This window comes from Geotrypetes seraphini, chromosome 9, assembly GCF_902459505.1.
Source record: "Geotrypetes seraphini chromosome 9, aGeoSer1.1, whole genome shotgun sequence".
In the NCBI taxonomy this organism is placed as follows: domain Eukaryota; kingdom Metazoa; phylum Chordata; class Amphibia; order Gymnophiona; family Dermophiidae; genus Geotrypetes; species Geotrypetes seraphini.
The window spans coordinates 178,421,977-178,442,664 of NC_047092.1; the positions used below are offsets into that span (position 1 = coordinate 178,421,977).

General features: G+C 43.9%; 1 protein-coding gene across 1 annotated transcript in view; it reads right to left on the reverse strand.

The window, feature by feature from the left end:
- The window catches only part of MCF2L2 (MCF.2 cell line derived transforming sequence-like 2), a 306,030-nt gene that overhangs the window by 248,731 nt on the left and 36,611 nt on the right, over positions 1 to 20,688 (reverse strand). Inside the window, exon 2 of the mRNA XM_033957587.1 lies at positions 15,536 to 15,619. Coding sequence (XP_033813478.1) covers positions 15,536 to 15,619 — 84 coding nt within the window. The remainder of the gene's footprint in view (positions 1 to 15,535; positions 15,620 to 20,688) is intronic.

Below are 20,688 nucleotides of genomic sequence, written 5' to 3' on the forward strand. Positions count from 1 at the left end.
TTTACTTCACTTTGATTTCTAGAGTGGTGCGGTGGTTAAAGCTACAGCCTCAGCAACACTGGCTCCCTGTGACCCTGGGCAAGTAGTCACTTGGTCCCCCATTGCCCCAAGTACATTAGATAGATTGTGAGCCCACCAGGGCAGACAGGGAAAAATGCTTCAGTACCTGACCAAATTCATGTAAACCGTTCTGAGTTCCCCTAGGACAGGGGTAGGCAATTCCAGTCCTCGAGTGCCATAGGCAGCTCAGGTTTTCAGGATATCCACAATAAATATGCATGAGAGAGATTTGCATCTCAAGGAGGCAGTGCATGTAAATCCATCTCGTACATATTCATTGTGGATATCCTGAAAACCTGAGCTGCCTATGGCAATCAAGCCATTGTGACATCACTGATGAGGTTGGTTCTTAGGCATTTGTGGAATGAGGCATTATGATGTCACAATACCAGCTCTGGTTATCAAAGGCTGAAACTTTTCACACTATTTATTTATTCCATTCTCCCAGGGGAGCTCAGAACGGTTTATATGAATTTATTCAGATACTCAAGCATTTTTCCTTGTCTGTCCCAGTGGGATCACAATCTATCTAATTCACCTTGGGCTTTGGGGGATCAAGCGACCCGCCCAGGGTCACAAGGAGCAGCGTGGATTTGAACCCACAACCTCAGGGTGCTGGGGCTGTAGCCATAGTCCCTGTGTCACACTCTCAGATACATTGTGATAGGAGATAAGCATTGCCAGACAGAGATGGCAAACATAGTCAACAAAGCATGGCAAAAGATAACATGACAAACATGGTGTGGTAAGACATTAGCACGATGAGCACAGTATTGCAGAACATAGCATGGCAAACATGGTATTACAAAGCACGACTAACACAGTATGACACGACTTGGCAGAAATGGTAAGGCAAGCGCGCATGACGGAGCATAGCCCAGACCACAAGGAATAGCAAACACTGTGTGGCAGACATGGTATGAGAGATTACAGCATGGCCTAATGACATGAAGAAATTGTACCTTAACAGAAGATGTTACTATAGGTAAGGATTTAAGTATTTTCACCGCTGAATAAATGGAAATTCAGGAGAGGCTCAGAGGGCTATGGAGTAGGGGCAACCACGGGGAGCTGTCACTTCCATGGCTGGGCAGCATAATAATCTTTTATGGCCCACGATGGCATTTTACAATATTAGCCACATTAATTACATGTACAAAAATGTTCAAATGTCTTTTTTATATGATGGCACTAAGCTGAAACTTAATGTTCTGTCACTAATATAAACCCTTGTAGTTAAATGGCAGCAGAGTTGCTAATGGCAGCAGAGCTAGTGTTTCCAAATAATGGGCTGGTGCTGCCCTCTGGTGGTCATAAGAAGACACAGAAAAAGAGTTCTCTGTATGCAGACATTACATTAGTATTTATGGATCACTAATACGCCCCAGAAGGAGTTCAATGCAATTTATAATTTAGAAGCACCTGGACATATCAGGGATTACGTGATTTCATTAGGGTTGATGACACATAATAACATAGTATATGACGGCAGATAAAGAGCCGAATGGTCCATCCAGTCTGCCCAACCGTACATGCTCTATAAATTAATAATTTAATTTAAATGGTCCTTTTTCCTAGATATTTGTGGGCCAGAAACCCAGAGTGCTGCCCGGTAGTGTGCTTAGGTTGCTGTACAGTGAGAGATTAGCGAAACTGGGCCTCTTGTCCCTTGTAAAGAGGAGATGCGATCGAAACATTCAAGATAATGAAGGGAATAGACTTAGTAGATAAAGACAGGTTGTTCACCCTCTCCAAGGTAGAGAGAATGAGAGGACGCTCTCTAAAGTTAAAAGGGGATTGATTCCGAACAAACGTAAGGAAGTTCTTCTTCACCCAGAGAGTGGTGGAGAGCTGGAATGCTCTTCTGAAGTCTGTTGTAGGGGAAAACACCCTCCAGGGATTCAAGACAAAGTTAGACAAGTTCCTGCTGAACCAGAATGTATGCAGGTAAGGCTAGTCTCAGTTAGGGTGCTGGTCTTTGATCTAGGGGCCATTACGGGAGCGGACTGCTGGGCACGATGGACCAATGGTCTGACCCAGCAGCGGCAATTCTTATGTTCTTATGAATAGACTTAGTAGATAAGGGCAGGTTGTTCACCTTCTCCAAGGTAGGGAGATCGAGAGGCAACTCTCTAAAGTTGAAAGGGGATAGATTCCTTATGAACATAAGGAAGTTCTTCACCCAGAGAGAGGTGGAAAACTGGAACGCTCTTCCGGAGTCTGTTATAAGGGAAAAAACCCTCTAGGGATTCAAGACAAAGTTAGACAAGTTCCTGCTGAACCAGAATGTACGCAGGTAAGGCTAGTCTCAGTTAGGGCAGTGGTCCAATGGACCACAGTTCTGACCCAGCAGTGGCAATTCTTATGAGTCTCCGTCAAAGCTCACTCTGTCTTTCTGAATTGCTGCTTAACAATTAGCAGTAATTTGCTGCCAAACCTCTCCTCCCTTCCACATATGAAGTGCTTTGAGATCATACCCACAAAATGGCACCACGGAGCCGAAGGTTGCTTTGGGCGCCTTCTCCCCTTTCAGGTTCCCACGTTTACTGACTCAAAAGGGTAGTGTGGCATCCTGGCAGTCATGCTACCCAAGGTTGCCCATCCGTTACGACAGCACTGTCTCCTTTCCAGACTTCCATTGGTTCCGCATGCTTGCATTCATTTGTTCTTGTATCTCTGGGCTTACAATACCATCCTCAAATGGCAGGTTTTGTGTTTTAAAGCAGAACGTGCTACCGCTTGAAATGTATCGGCTTTACCTTTTACAAAGGGAATAGACATAAATAAAATATAAGATTTCTTTTAATGCATTTTCTGCAATGCTTTACAGGAACTAGTTATGAGAAAATTTTGTACCCAGGATATCCTAAGTGAATGAGTGGAGTGGCTGAAAGGGAAATTCCAATCAGGTCAACCAGACTATTTAGGGAAATTATTAGTTCCCTTTAAGCCTTCTCGTCGCCTACGTTCATTGACTGTTCACCAGCTTGCTTTACCTACTGTTAATTTGGTACGTCTGGCATCTACGCAGTCGTCTGCCTTGATTGCAGCCGTTCCTCGCTTGTGGAATTCCCTCCCAGTCATAATTCATTCTGAGTTATCTTATGTAAAATTCAGATCAATGGTTAAGAAGCATCTTTTTGGTTTAGCATTTTAATGAGAGGATTGGTGACTCAGGATCCTGTTTCTTTTTGGCAACTATTTAAACAAGATTTAAACAAAAATTGTTTAGTTTTTAGTTTTTTACATTTATAGATTACTTGGATTTCATTACTTTTTTTTTTGTCTTTTCTTTGCTTTCCTATTTTAAATAAAGTCACTACATGAAAAATATTTGTAAATAATAATTCAGCAGTTGTCAATATTTTATATAGCTATTAGAACTCTGCTCAGAGACATGAAGGCAATATGTTCCGCCTCACCACCCAATCATTGCAGTGTTCAAAGCGATTTTACTCCAGATTGAAACATTCTCTTTAACTGTTATGTTGCTAGCTACAATAGCTATGCTTGGCTTCTTATACAAGTCTAGAGTGTACAAGAGAAATAGCTCAGACTTATCTTTAAAGAAATAGCAGCTTCCGACGTTCTAATCTATATATATAAAATCGGAGGTATGTGTGTGTGTGTGTGCCGCGATCACGCAAAAACGGCTTGCCCGATTTGAACGAAACTTGGTATGCAGATCCCTCACTAACTGGGGTGATATGTTCTGGGGGTCTCTTCACCCAAGAATTTATATGTTCTTGCTCCTGGAGGTGAAACTAAAAATGTTGTTTATAATCAAGTTTTGTGTTTGTTGTATTGTATTCATTTTGTCAAATATTTCACATTATAATTTGAATATTGTACTTTTTATAAAGCTGTAAAAAAATAATTTCATTCACCACTATAAAGTATCTTTATTTGAATCCATTTACAGTGTTATTGCTATAATTAAATACCCGTGCAACGCCGGGGCATCAGCTAGTAGCTATATAAAATATTGACAACTGCTGAATTATTATTAACAAATATTTTTCATGTAGTGACTTTTTCCATATTTGAGTAATTCTATTTAGTCACTCAACAGTAACAATTTAGTTGCTGAGATTGTTACCCCTTCAGTATTTTTTCCTATTTTGGTTCTTGTTTTTATGTATTTTGTACACTGTGCTGTTGATAAATCGAAGCACATAAAACATACTGTGTTTGGAGTAAACCATATACAGTATTCCTCCCGCGAAGTCGCGGTTCAGTGTTCGCGGCCCCAGTCATTCACGGTTTTCTTTCCCCTCCACAATTATTTAGAAAAATATCCTCCGTCCGCCTCTTCCGCAACCCGGGACCCCGCCGTGCGCATCCTCCGCCCCCCCCCCCATCCGCTCTGCCTGACCAGCGATCCCAGCCCGGGTCGGAGCCGCAAGTGCCACCGCCCGCATCAGCACTAGCAGCAGCCTCCCCACCGCCGCCCCTGCAGCCCTCTCCCGCCTCCGATCGCCACTCCTAAATTGATCCAATAATCGTGGTTTTTCGAAGTTCGCGGGTGCTGCTGGAAGTTCTTTTTCACCCAGAGGGTGGTGGATACATGGACCGCGCTACCGGAGGATGTGATAAGCAGAAGCACGCTACAGGGCTTCAAAGAAGGTCTGGACAGGTACCTGGAGGACAAAGGGATTGAGGGGTACAGATAGGAGTAGAGGTAAGGTTATAGGGACAGGATTAGAGGTAATTTGTAAAATTAGTCAGAGACTACTGTTCAGGCAGTGGGCCTGATGGGCCGCTGCGGGAGCGGACCGCTGGGCGAGATGGACCTCTGGTCTGACTCAGCAGAAGCAACTTCTTATGTTCTTAATACAACCTCTGCGAACTTCGAGGGTATACTGTAAAACAGTTTAGGCATTTCAGATGGGATATCACCCCTACAACTGCAGCTTTCAGAGGGTTGTTGCTCATAAAGGGGTCCTTTTACTAAGGCGTGCTAGCCGTTTCAGTGAACACTAAAGGCTAATGCATCCATAGACTATAATGGACGCGCTAGCCGTTTTAGCGCCCGCTAAGCGCTAATGCATCCATAGACTATAATGGACGCGCTAGCCGTTTTAGCGCCCGCTAAGCGCTAATGCATCCATAGACTATAATGACCGCGCTAGCCGTTTTAGCGCCCGCTAAGCGCTAATGCATCCATAGACTATAATGGACGCGCTAGCCGTTTTAGCGCCCGCTAAGCGCTAATGCATCCATAGACTATAATGGACGCGCTAGCCGTTTTAGCGCCCGCTAAGCGCTAATGCATCCATAGACTATAATGGACGCGTTATTGTTTAGTGCGCACTAAAACGGCTAGTGTGCCTTAGTAAAAGGACCCCAAAATGAAATGAACTCCTTGTTATATTGAAAAATGGTGACACATGACCCCTAGTGGTGTGTCAGCAGATTGACCTCTAACAGTCAGTGGCATAGTCACAGGGCAGCCGCAATTTGGGCTCAAGTCCACCAGTCAGTGGCATAGGTGAGGGTAGGAGGTGTCTGGGACAATGGTGCCCCCCCCTGCTCCTTCTGTGTCAAACTCCGCCCCCTTCCTTCCCACTCCCTGTACCTCTTTAAATCTTGATCTTGTTGATCACCGTCAACGACTTAGATGTTTGGATGCTTTGAGCATTTCTGGTAATGTCCTTAAATGGTTTCAGGGCTTTTTGCATTTTTGAACCAACCAGGTCCAATTTGGGAACGTATTTTCTAAAATAAATGGACTAATTCTTTTGGAGTTCCTCCTCTCTCTCTTCTACTTTTTAACGTCTTTGGGGCATAGGTTATCTACCCTCCCCCTCTCCTTTTACAAAACCACAATAGCGGTTTTTAGCACAGGCTGGCACGCTGAATGTTCTGCGATGCTCCCAATACTCATAAAGTTCCTACGAGTATCGGGAGCAGCGCAGAGCCTTCAGTGCGCCGACCTGCGCTAAACACCGCTATTGCGGTTTTGTAAGAGGGGGGAGGGGTAAATTGGACACAACATTTTACAGTTATGATGATGATCTTACTGCTGCAATTCCAATAGATTCATCATTCTCTCAATCTATGCAGTTCATTTCCACCACAACCACAACCGTAGAATTATGGATGACTGAGTTTAAATTAAAACTTAGTGCAGAAAAACCAAAATTCTTCTATAGTCTACATTTGAATGGAATTTTGTACTCTATTAATCCTACTATAAGAATTCTAGGGGTTATTTTAGATCAGAATCTCACAATGAATTCAAATACTGAAGCTTTAGTAAGGAAATGTTTCTATATGTTGTGGAAATTATAGACTATTTGACCATATTTTGATGTTTCTCCCTTTAGACTGTTGGTACAGTCATTAATTCTAAGTATTTGGATTACTGTAATATAGTTTACTTAGCGGTTTATCAGAAAAATCTTCATAGACTCTGCACCATACAAAACACGGCAGTCCGAATAATTTTCAATCTGAGAAATCAGATCATGTCACACCTTATTACCAGTCGAGGCCAGAGTCACATTTAAGTTTGGTTGTATATGCTATAAAGTCTGACATGGTTTAGCACCTGATTATCTTGTGGATCATTTTTATATTTATTAATTCACGACGCCCAAGACATAATTGTAATTTGTTTGCTTTTCCATTGGTAAAGGGTCGTTTACACAAGAGCTATTTTCAATGACTCCTATTTTTTTAGGCAGCTTACATAAGAACATAAGAATAGCCTTACTGGGTCAGACCAATGGTCCATCAAGCCCAGTAGTTCATTCTCATGGTGGCCAATTCAGGTCCCTAGTACTTGGCCAAAACCCAAGGAGTATCAACATTCCATTATCTCAGAGTAAGCAAGATTCCGGAACCCCAAAGAGTGCAACATTCCATGTGGAATCCCCAAAGAGTAGCAACATTCCATTATCTCAGAATAAGCAAGATTCTGGAACCCCAAAGAGTGCAACATTTCATGCGGAATCCCCAAAGAGTAGCAACATTCCATGCGGAATCGCCAAACAATAGCAACATTCCATTATCTCAGAGTAAGCAAGATTCCGGAACCCCAAGGAGTGCAACATTCCATGCAGAATCCCCAAAGAGTAGCAACATTCCATGCGGAATCCCCAAACAATAGCAACATTCCATTATTTCAGAGTAAGCAAGATTCTGGAACCCCAAGGAGTGCAACATTCCATGCGGAATCCCCAAAGAGTAGCAACATTCCATGCGGAATCGCCAAACAATAGCAACATTCCATTATCTCAGAGTAAGCAAGATTCCGGAACCCCAAGGAGTGCAACATTCCATGCAGAATCCCCAAAGAGTAGCAACATTCCATGCGGAATCGCCAAACAATAGCAACATTCCATTATTTCAGAGTAAGCAAGATTCTGGAACCCCAAGGAGTGCAACATTCCATGCGGAATCCCCAAAGAGTAGCAACATTCCATGCGGAATCGCCAAACAATAGCAACATTCCATTATCTCAGAGTAAGCAAGATTCTGGAACCCCAAGGAGTGCAACATTCCATGCGGAATCCCCAAAGAGTAGCAACATTCCATGCGGAATCGCCAAACAATAGCAACATTCCATTATCTCAGAGAAGCAAGATTCCGGAACCCCAAGGAGTGCAACATTCCATGCGGAATCCCCAAAGAGTAGCAACATTCCATGCGGAATCCCCAAAGAGTAGCAACATTCCATTATCTCAGAGAAGCAAGATTCCGGAACCCCAAGGAGTGCAACATTCCATGCGGAATCCCCAAAGAGTAGCAACATTCCATGCGGAATCCCCAAAGAGTAGCAACATTCCTTGCTACCGATCCAGGGCAAGCAGTGGCTTCCCCCATAACAGACTATGAACTTTTTCTCCAGGAAATTATCCAAACCTTTGTTAAAACTCTTGTGATAAAGAGTTTGTAAATCTCTTAATTAGCTCTGTCTCTTATCAGCAGTTCAGGAAATTATTGAAAACCAACTTATTTAAGAAATTTTTGTAACTTCTGTGTCATTGGTTTTTATTGTAACTGTTTCCATTTTCTTTTTCAGACCGCACAGAACTCCTAAGGTACTGCGGTATATAAATACATTTCTATGCTATGTTATTCTCTGGCTTGCTGCTCTCTCCCTGTCGTTGGCTTTCCCTCTGATGTCACTTCCTGGCCCCATGACCCAGAAGTGATTTCAGAGGGAGCCAGGCCGGCGCAAGCAGCAGGCTAGAGTAGATAGATTGTGAGCCCACTGGGACAGAGAGTACCTGACTGTAAAACCGTTTAGAATAACCTTGATAGGCCGTTTGTCAAACATCTAATAGTTGCTTGCGCTGGCGAAAATTTTAAAGAGGCATGGGGGGTGGGGAAGAGGGGGCACGAGTGTGGCATCGGGGGCGAAGAGGCACCGGCGCCCCAACCAAGACAGCACTGAGGGCGGTCCGCTCCCTCCTCCCCCCAATACTATGCTACTGCCACGGTATGGCCGGTGGAGATCCCCAAGCCTCGCCAGCTGGAGACTCCTGGCATCTCTTTCCCCTCTCCTGCCCCCCAAACCAATGATCCAGAATTTTTTAATCCCACCCTCGGCCATGCACCTTTTAGTCGGTACATGGCTTTGACTCTTGGAAAGGCATTATAGCAGGTGTCATGAATAAACAATAAGACTTCTCTTCTGTTGCAGAGGTTGCCGGCAGCAAGTATAGATTCACATAAGCGTTTTATGCCAGCCCTCTGATGTAACTTCCTGTTTCCACATAGGTGGGACTGCATTGGAGGGAAGTCTCCGGGTTGGCACGAACAGCTTGTGTGAATCGCTGCTTGTCGCTGGCAACCTCTGGAAAGGAAGGTAAGTTTTAAATGGCATGTGGGGGAAGGGCTGAGATAGAAAGACTGATTGATCGTTAGCAGGGAGAAAAGGAGGGAAGAGAGAGATGCCGGATCGCCAGTGGACGAGAGAGGGAGAGATGCTACGTTGCTACATCATGACACACCACTAGGGGTCAGGCACCAAGATGCTGCCGGATGCCTCCTTGGACCAGGTAAATATAATACCGTAGATCTGGTGGGAGGGAATCTAGCTGCATCAGAGACTTTCTGTTCCGGGGCCCCCTGTTAGGCAACCAGGACTGTTTGGACCACAAGTCCTCAGAGACAAAACTCTGCACTTCACCGTAAATGACCCTGCTGCCTCCGGGTAGCAACTCCCCTTCAGTCCTAGCTAAATGGAAAGGAAATAACCGAACCAAAATTTTGCCTGGATGTTTGCACTGGGAGCAATTGCAAATTCAGCGGGACGGTTTTACTGTGGATGATCCCTCATTAACTGGGAAGGTCTTTTACATTCTACCCCATTTATATTACAACTCTTTACAGCTTTAAAAACAAACAGTACTGCTGTAATGTAACTTGTAATTTATTAGTGTATTCAGTCTTTTCATCCTTTGAATTTCCTGCTCATATTATTTTCACCTGATGAAGGATGTAACTGAAAAGTTAGATATAAAATTAATAAATTAGTTCAATAAAAAGTAACACCTACAACTTATTTTTCAACTATTAGTTTTACATATTTAATCAATAAAGGATTTATAGTATGCCCAAACTAATCTCATAATTTAAAAGAGTAAAGTTCATTTTAAATGGACTATCATTGCTATAAGTAGAGGATTCATTCCTTAACATTTCATTTTATTTTATTTTCATTTATAAACCATTCCTTATGAAACTAATAAGCAGCTTCCAGCCAAAACATCATACCATAATTAAATTCACAAAGGATAATTCTATAAGAAGGTGCCTATCTTTAGGTACCAAGAATGAGTCTATTTAGAGCCCATTCTATAGAAAAAAAGTTGATGCTTACTTATCTTAAAGAATACTAGGTCAAAATATTTATTTATTTAATTTTCTATACCATTCTCCCAGGGGAGCTCAGAATGGTTTACAGGAAAGCCACGTGATTGAATTAGACTCTGAAGCCATTAGTAAAGGGAGAGGAAAGATCTCAGACATGAATGAGCCATTATAAAGCGTCAGGAGGGATTCCAATTCATCAGATGAAAATTCCAGTTCCGTTTCTTTGGAGGACAAGGGATGATTTTGCTTTTCCCTCTTTCTATTCTTACACTTCCAGTAAAAAAAAAAAAAAAAAAAAAAGATAAAACCCTACAAATCGGTAACATTTCCGTATACGAAGCTGAGCCTAATTTAAAACCAGCCATCCGCTCTCTAGTATCCTCTGTGCCTTCAGTACATCTGTTTGACATTTTGCTGTGGCGCACAGCATTTCCTCTGCCCGAGATGCCCTCGAAGGCGTGAGCAAACAGCAACCTCAGCAGATCCCGACTAATCCGCCGCGGCGCACTCTCTCAAGTGTAGCCTTGCTGCTCCTGCAAGGCAGATTTTCTGTGGGTTCGGTTGACTATAATTCACCGTGCCTGCCCGTCTGTTCTATCTAGTCAGCCATGAACGTGTTTCCGAAACAAAATGCCCGTTACGGAAGGGGGAAAGAGGCTTGCGTTGCAGTGGAGAAAGAAGTCAGCAGTGGCAGCAGCAACAAAGCTAAGCAGGAGGTCAGACCTGCGGGTCCCAGCTGAATATTAGTTTGGGGGCCTGTGAGAGTGCATCTGCCAGTTTCCTCTTCTCCCCCAACCCCTACCAGTTTGATCCCCCTAAGGGCCCTCCTGCGATTGCCCCTTATGTAGGGTTTCCAGACGTCCGGATTTCCCAGGACTCATCCTCCTTTTGAGGACACGTCCAGGGGTCCAGACGGCTTTTCAAAACACGGCACTTTGCAAGACTAGGAGTGGAGAAGAGGGCAGGGCAGTGGGGGGGGGGGGGGGCGCTGCTCCAGGCACCTCGTACCCTCGCTGTGCCAATGTAGCTAAATTTAAGTGCCTAGAGCCTGCCTGTATTGTTTACCTGCTATTTAAAGAGGGAGGGGAGGGAGGCTTGGGGAGCGTTTTGTAGTTACACATGCACTTTTAAATAAATCAGAAGTATGCTTGATTTATTCCTCAGGAAACTATCCTCACAGGTGACAATTCTGCTGAGATAATTATCAGAGGGAATATGCATGTAGATTTGTACTGTGAGAATCCAAGTTCCTGTAGGTCAGGGGTGTGAAAGTCCCTCCTCAAGGGCCGCAATCCAGTCGGGTTTTCAGGATTTCCCCAATGAATATGCATGAGATCTATTAGCATACAATAAAAGCAGTGGATGCAAATAGATCTCATGCATATTCATTGGGGGAATCCTGAAACCCGACTGGATTCCGGCCCTCCAAGATCGGAGTTGCCCACCCCTGCTCTAGAGCCTCTAGGTCAGGGGTGTCTAAGTCCCTCCTTGAGGGCCGCAATCCAGTCGGGTTTTCAGGATTTACCCAATGAATATACATGAGATCTATTGACCTACAATGAAAGCAGTGCATGCAAATAGATCTCATGCATATTCATTGGGGGAATCCTGAAAACCTGACTGGATTGCGGCCCTCCAGGAGAGACTTTGACATCCCTGGTGTATGGCATATTATGAAGCTTCAGAAGCTATTAGAGCAGGGGTCTCAAAGTCCCTCCTTGAGGGCCGCAATCCAGTTGGGTTTTCAGGATTTCCCCAGTGAATATGCATGAGATCTATTAGCATACAATGAAAGCAGTGCATGCAGATAGATCTCATGAATATTCATTGGGGAAATCCTGAAACCTGACTGGATTCCGGCCCTCCAGGACCAGAGTTGCCCACCCCTGCTCTAGAGCCTCTAGGTTAGGGGTGTCTAAGTTCCTCCTTGAGGGCCGCAATCCAGTCACGATTTCCCCAATGAATATGCATGAGATCTATTAGCATACAATGAAAGTAGTGCATCCAAATAGATCTCATGCATATTCATTGGGGGAATCCTGAAACCCGACTGGAATCCGGCCCTCGAGGACCAGAGTTGCCCACCCCTGCTCTAGAGGCTCTAGGTCAGGGGTGTCAAAGTCTCTCCTCAAGGGCCGCAATCCAGTCAGGTTTTAAGGATTTCCCCAATGAATATGCATGAGATCTATTAGCATACAATGAAAGCAGTGCATGCAAATAGATCTCATGCATATTCATTGGGGAAATCCTGAAAACCCAACTGGATTGCAGCCCTTCAGGAGGGACTTTCACACCTCTGCTGTAGGTGGAAAGTGGACATGGACTTTTTGCTAATGTCAGCAATTATGAAATCACCTTCCTAACAACCACTCAGGAAAAATGTGCAGGGGCTCAGGATTCGTTGACGTTTTCCAGGGCTTTCCTGGATTTGACATCACAGCTACAGAAATAATCTTGCTGAACTTTCCATTCTGTGCCGTCTACGTTAACATTAGCCTAATTTAAAATTACACTATGCAGCTCGTGCCTCTAAAAATAAAGCAGAGAAGTCTGACTCGTGTTATGATTTGACTTTGCTCGTGGTGGAACATTCATATCAGATTTATCGGTTGTATTCCAAACCTCATTATAACGAGAAAAGCTTTTTCTCAAATAAGATTCCAGAGCAGGAAATGGGATTTACTTGCTTCCAAAAAAAATTAATTCTGTGTTTCTTTACGGCCACTGAATCAATCTGAGAAAGAGACCTCTTTGTAAACGTCAAATTCACAAGCTAAACAGTAACAGTAGCAAAAGATTTGATATTCTAAAAATTTGTCCAGATAACTTTAGGAGTTACACAGACCACCCTCAGCTTTCAAATATACATAGAAGCCCACAGACTGCCAGGTCATCATTCTATAAACCATTGTGACAATTTTCCAAATGAACTTATGGGCCAGATTTTCACTGACTGCTGCTGACAGCACCAATGGCATTACTATACTTTACTTGGAAAAGAGACGGCTGAGGGCAGATATGACTGAAGTCTACAAAATCCTGAGTAGAGCAGAACGGGTACAAGTGGATCGATTTTTCACTCTGTCAAAAATTACAAAGACTAGGGGACACTCGATGAAGTTACAGGGAAATACTTTTAAAACCAATTGGAGGAAATATTTTTTCACTCAGAGAATAGTTGATTTTTAATTGCACATCTTAACAATTAAAAATCAAGAAGGCGCCTCTACTTAATGGCAGAATAACCATTTATCAGAGTGCATCCACCATGACACTGTTTTATACGAGCGGGACATCATTTACTTTGTGGGTCCCTTGAGAAAGACTGCGAACCGTGGTCCATGTCGGGACCTTCAAGCCCCTGTCAAAAGCTAAATGGTGTTCTTTGATCAATTTGATAGTCAACGAGTAAACCTTGTGAAAAGCACATCATAAGGCATATGGGGACAGACTTAAAGATCTCAACATATATATATACTTTGGAGGATAGACAGGAGAGGGGAGATGTGATAGAGATGTTTAAATACCTATGTTGCATAAATGTGCACGAGTCAAGTCTCTTTCAATTAAAAGGAAGCTCTGGAATGAGAGGGCACAGGATGAAGTTAAGAGGTGATAGGCTCAGGAGTAATCTAAGGAAATACTTTTTTACAGAAAGGGTGGTAGATGCATGGAACAGTCTCCCGGTAGAGGTGGTGGAGACAGAGACTATGTCTGATTTCAAGAAAGCATAGGATAGGCACTTGGGATCTCTTAGAGAAAGGAAGAGATAATGGTTACTGGATGGGCCATTTGGCTTTGATCTGCCATCATGTTTCTATAAGATCTTTGAAGTCAAAACAATGAAATACTGTGACACCCACCAGGCAGAACTTAACAAAGATCTGAACAGAATCTAACTTTCGGTGGAGCTTCTCCTGAAAGATGGACAACTCTTGCTAGGCTTTGCCCCAAGTGCAGAATTTGACTGCATAAACGTCTGCGATAAACCCAAAGAACCAGGATTTGGAAAGGAGATCAAACCCTGGAGGATACCATACAATACCAAGATCAACAACCCCATTCTCCATTCCCTTTCTATTGTATATTTGCTAAATACATTCGATGAATACAGCTAGATAATAAAAGGAGCAAAAAAAAAAAACAATCCACAACAGTCATAAATGATTAATGGAGTTTGACTCCGGGTTGCTAAAAATAGACCTTGCAAACGTATAGATGACTTTGTCTTCTCTGGGATCTAATTCTGCCCCCTTTGAATTCATGCTCTATATGGGTTTGCATGCAATCAATACCCTCTACTCACTGACTCAGCAAGAGTTTTGGAACATGACATTTACTGGGATTGATTGCTAAAACTAAATAATGTATAAATGTGTAGAGAACAAACATCATCAATATTCTTGATCAGAGTGCCCTACTTTAAGAGTTAATCATTTGTTTCACATCTCACAGGATCCCACAGTCACTCATTCGGGAAAAACATTCAGCATAATGGGATCCTTCACAGGCTTAACTTCTTTTTATTATTATTATTCTTTATTCGTTTTTGAAATTGCTATGGTATCCCCTCTGCAAAGAATTAATGTTTTCAAACTTATAAATCTGGCATAAGGATTCCCACCAGAAACTATAATTTAAAGTTATCCCAGCTTTTCCAGTTTTTCATAATCAGCTGCATGACTACTCCTGTCATGATGAGGAGCAATTTATTCTGGTTTGCATTAATTGGTTTCTTGGGTAATAGTATCGTTCCAAACAATATTATGTCATATGATAACGAAAGTGGAACTTCCAATATAGTAATAATTTGACCCCAAACAGATTTTCAGAATTTGAGTATCATCTTCTAATGTGGTAGACATCATTCAGTGCAAAGAGGCGTGTTACATCGGCGAAACAAGCCAAATGCTAAAGACCAGAATCAACCTACATAGATATCATTTTGGAAAAACCCTGTCCTGCAAATGTAGATCTAGTTGGCAGCCTTAGTCTAGAGCCGACTTGCTTACACTGACAAACATGGACTGGTGACCAATGAAATTCAATGAAATATACAGTCCTTTGCCCCACCCCCTCCTCTGCTCACCATTTGGCCATTTCACCGTTGTTAACAAAATGATAAGTTTTATGTCAAGTTGCACCTGCTGTACACTGCCTTGGATGGATCTCTTCATAACAGCAGTTAATAAATCCCAATAAATAATCCATTAATATGAAGTCGTCAAAATCAGTGTGCGACCATTAGCAACAACAGAAGAGAAAATCGACAAGGGACCACTTAACAGTCATTGGCTCATCGAGTCCTGCGGCATCCCCTCCCTCTGTGCTAATTACCTGGGTAAGAGGAAGAGCATGCTAGATGAGGGGGCGGGGCTACTGCAGAGTCTCACATGAGCACGTCACTGCTTCAAGAGGCCAATGTGGTTAGGTTCATTTATCTTGTGAGGGGATCCAAAGCTATCAACAGATTCCCAAAGAGATCCATGACCCATAAAAGGGTGAGGACAGCTGATTGAAACAGCTTCATCATTTTTAGAATAGATGATCACAACTTTATTTCATGCTGCTAGTGATCTTAATCATTGTAAGACTGCATCTTAAGCATCAGTCATTCAGAACATAATATAACACACTTAGACCTTACCTGGTAAAGTAGCAAACTGCCTATGAAGTTGTTCTATTATATCCACTGCAACCAAGGGTCTTATCTCCTGCTGCATGATTTCATCTACAAAGATGCAAACAAAGCATTTAATCACTTAGGAAAAGGTCCTTCATGAGTCCTTCATCTTGCTAAACTTTCCCAGAGATGTAGAACTGAAGGGCGTGATATAATTATTCACGCAGATGCTAAATCATAAGACACCTGGGCCCCGATATTCTAAACTTACCGTGCCCTTAACTATCGACGCTAAACCAGTTCTAACCAGTTTAGCTTCAAAGTATTTTAGCTCCCGATGCGCATAATGGCTCTGCACGGTCTTTTCAATGCTTTGCATCATCCTTCGATAATATTATACAAATGTAGTACAACGAGGTCATTAATATTAAACACTCTGGGCGATGCATGAAATGAACCTCTGACCTTTAACACTCCAAACTTAATGGCTGTTCTGGAGGTACCGGTAGTGTGTTAAAAGCGTGTCTCAGGTAGGTATGTTAAAGGCACATCTCATACATGTGCATCAAAAGTGTACACCAGCAGGTCTGGGCTGCAGAAAGTATGATAAAGGAAGATTATATTTATCATACTTGATGGGGGTATCATATATAATAATATTAAAAAAATAAATCTTGTTCTTGAGTCATCTGTTCCCTTAACTTATGAAGCCCTAATTTGTGGGTACGTTACTACACGTTAAGCCTACTTTGGATAAATATAAAAGCTGTCTTTTCTTGATCATGACGGGAATGGTCACACATAACTGGAACGGCCACCACAGAATAAATTACCGTATTTTCACGCATATAACGCGCACGTTATATGCGTTTTTACCTACCGCGCATACCCCTCGTGCGTTATACGCGTGAGCGCGGTATACAAAAATTTTTTTACATAGTTCCCACCCCGCCCGACGCCCGATTCAGCCCCCCCAGCAGGACCGCTCGCACCCCCACCCCGAACGACCGCTCGCACGCGCTCCCACCCGCACCCGCATCCACGATCGGAGCAAGAGGGAGCCCAAGCCCTCTTGCCCGGCCGACTCCCCAACTCCCCGACAATATCGGGCCAGGAGGGAGCCCAAACCCTCCTGGCCACGGCGACCCCCTACCCCCACCCCGCACTACATTACGGGCAGGAGGGATCCCAGGCCCTCCTGCCCTCGACGCAAACCCCCCTCCCTCCAACGACCGCCCCCCCCCAAGAACCTCCGACCGCCCCCCCAGCCGACCCACGACCCCCCTGGCCGACCCCCACGACACCCCCACCCCCCTTCCCCGTACCTTTGGTAGTTGGCCGGACAGACGGGAGCCCAACCCCCCCGTCCGGCAGGCAGCCAACGACGGAATGAGGCCGGATTGGCCCATCCGTCCCAAAGCTCCGCCTACTGGTGGGGCCTAAGGCGCGTGGGCCAATCAGAATAGGCCCTGGAGCCTTAGGTCCCACCTGGGGGCGCGGCCTGAGGCACATGGGCCCAACCCGACCGGAGAGTCGGGGCAGTGCACGGAAAGTCAGGGCGGGTGAACGGAGAGTCGGGACAGCGCACGGAGAGGCGGGGCAGTGCACGGAAAGTCAGGGAGGGTGAACGGATAGTCGGGACAGCGCACGGAGAGTCGGGGAGGGCGAAAGGAGAGTCGGGGTGGCCAGAGGAAAGTCGGGGCGGGCGAAAGGACAGTCGGGCTGCATGCACGGTATACCCATGAGCGCGGTATACAAAAGTTTTTGTACATAAAATCGTGGTTTCTGCGCGCTATACCCGTGTGCGCGTTTTACACGGGTGCGTGTTATCTGCGTGAAAATACGGTACACATTTTAGTGGGCAAATGTGTGTACCACATATAAATACGAGAGAATGAATGCGGAATGTTTGGGGTTTAGTAGTTCATTTAATAAAGTGTGGAGCCCATTGAATACATCTGTTATCTCGCAATAAGGGTCATGTATCTCTCCTTTTCTTAGATTTTCTTACACATCCAAGGTGGGTGGGTGGGGAGAGGGAAGTGTAGTTTGAGGATTTAAATTACTTAATTATAATATTGTAATCACATCATATGTCATATTGTATTAATGACTGGGAGGAGGGTGGGAGAAAATGATTGTTTTATGTATTACTTGTGTAATTAATAGTGCGTTTTATGCAGTATTTTATGTGCAATTAATTGTATTGCACTGTCAAAGTTTGGAAATCAATAAAGATTTTTTTTTAAAAATTAATAACTTAATTTTTCTAAACCGCCAAAGAGTTCTAGGCGGTTCAGAAAATAAGAAGGGCTAAAAATTCCAGTGATGATACAAAGCACACAAAAAGGCCGTACAATATTTCAATAATGAAAAATACAGTATGAAACTATGACACGATCGGTTTGCTTTGTGAATCTTGCCCTTTGAGTGTGGTTGAATATATACAAAATGGCAATATCCAAGTTCCAATCCCTTTCAAGCCGCTCGGAAAAATTATGTTCGAGGTCTCTTCCTATCTTGACTTTAGAAAATTTGGTATCTTAATGCATTCTGCTTCATTTTCTCAATCAAGTTCCTTATATTCAACTTGATGTATTTGATCTGTTCTATGTATTACTTCTTTCCCTGCCATGCCGGTATTTTCCGCATTATATTGTAAATGCTTTCTGTCGTTATCTGTTTTTAAGTCCATTATTCTAATTTTGTATTTTATCTGCATCCCATGTATTAGCTCACCTTGTTGTGAACCGTCTAGAACTTTTTCGGGATGGCGGTATATAAGAATAAGATTATTATTATTATTTCCATTTGGCCTTTATCTGTCAAAGTGTTTCCATGTGTATTTGGCTTACGTTTTATGATGAGGCCCCTTTTATCTTTCTACTTCTCAGACGTAAAAAATGTTATGCGTGCAGTTTTATGTCTGCTATAAGAAAGCAAGATTTGAACAGAATCCAAGTTGTTGCCATTGTCTGCAGCTCTCAAAGCAGGAAGAGAAATCCAGCCCTTGCTCAACAGCTGTCTCAGCCTCCAAACACCCCCCCCCCCTCTTACTTACTTCAAACCCCTGTTACTAAAGGCAGTGAGTAGCACTGGGGCAAATTTCAAATGAAGTGGCAGACCCAGGAGTAAGAGACAGATTGCCGAGCAAAACAAAGAAATACAAGGCTTTGTGGAACTAGAAATTAAAGCCCTCCCACCTGCATATAACGCTTGCAAAAGAAATTCTACACTGGAATTTGGTTGTGTTGTATATTGAAGGTCCATAAAATTAAAAGGATTCATTTAGCTATAGGTCCCTCTTTTTCCTATAGGAGAAAAATATTCTCTTTAATTATACAGTAACTGTCTCGGCACACTGCTCCCCTCCCCAATCTGGCTTGCATTTACCATTTAAGGCTGCATAGACTGGAACGCATACAGAGCACAATCGAGATTACACAGTATCCCGACACAGAGCTGCAGGGCCGGCTCACCTCCGGTGCTTCACTTGGTCTAGAGCAGGGGTCTCAAAGCCTTGAGGGCCGCAATCCAGTTGGATTTTCAGGATTTCCCCAATGAGATCTATGTGCATGCACTGCTTTCAATGCATATTCATTAGGGAAATCATGAAAACCCGACTGGATTGCGGCCCTCAAGGAGGGAGTTTGAGATCCCTGGTCTAGAGCAGGGGTAGGCAATTCCGGTCCTCGAGAGCCGGAGCCAGGTCAGGTTTTCAGGAAATCCACAATGAATATGTATGAGATGGATCTGTATGCACTGCCTACTTGAGATGCAAATCTATCTCATGCATATTTATTGTGGATATCCTGAAAACCTGGCCTGGCTTCAGCTCTCGAGGACCGGAATTGCCTACCCCTGGTCTAGAGCAGTGGTTCCCAACCCTGTCCTGGGGGACCACCAGTCAGTCAGGTTTTCAGGATAGCCCTATTGAATATGCATGGAGCAGATTTGCATGCCTGTCATTTCTATATGCAAATCACTCTCATGAATATTCATTAGGATCATCCCAAAAACCTGACTGCATGGTGGTTCTCCAGGACAGAGTTGGGAACCACTGCTCTAGAGTAGACTCTTTTGGCTTGCGGGCTACTTTTATAATGATCACATCAAAATGATCTACCAACAATAAAAATACTAAACATATATTTATTTATATATACAATCATACACACACACCGAGTAAACTTTATATTTAAAATATATATTGTTTACTTTGCATAACAACATGAGCATGTATGGCAGAATACTGTGTCTAGGGAAAAGTGTGTATGTCACCATCATTTTAAATCCTCGACTGACAAATTTTGGGACAAGAAGGTTGATGCTCGGTAACAAAACCAAAAAGCGCCAACTCTCAGTTGAAGTCGCGCATGCACTTTGCGACAGCTTCCGCCCTATCCGCTCGAAAACGAGCGGAACGACGTCACCCAACCCGCGCGAGATCCGATGGTGATCCGCGCGATCTCTTTGCAGTTATCACGAGAATTTGTGGCAGAGAGACGGCTGATGCCAGGCCTGGCTCCGTGATCGACTTGCGTTGCCTTTGCGATCGACGTGTTGGGGCGCCCTTGCTCTACAGCTTTCTCCCCCAACAATTCTCCCCAGCCCCCGGCCGCCATTGCTCCCTCTGCTCTCTCCCTCCCTCCCTCCTCCAGTCTTTTAAGCATTACCGTGCTTCCCGGTAGCAACAGCTACAGGCTGTTTTCAGCTAGCCCTGGGTATTCCCTCTGCGTGTCCCACCTGCAAATTCCTCTCTGCAGGACCGGCTGAAGGAAGATCCAGGGCTGGCCGAAAGCAGCCTGTAGTGTGCATGCTGAAAACAGGGCAATGTTTAGAGCAGTCTATCACAAACTGTGCTGTGGCACACTAGTGTGCCTCCTGAGATTTGAGGTGTGCCACGAGACGCTGGGGAGGAGGAGAGGCACCAACACTGGCACAGTGCAGAGTGCGGGACTTCCTGCAGCTCTAGCGAGGAGGAGACAATGAAAAGGGTGCAAAGCCCGTCAGAGCAGAGAAGTAAAACAAAGAGCAATATGAAAAGGGTGCAAAGTCTGTCAGAGCAGACAAGTAAAAACAGAACAAAATGAAAAGGGTGCAAAGCCCGTCAGAGCAGACAAGTAAAAAGTAAAAGAGCAACATGAAAAGGGTGCAAAGTCTGTCAGAGCAGACAA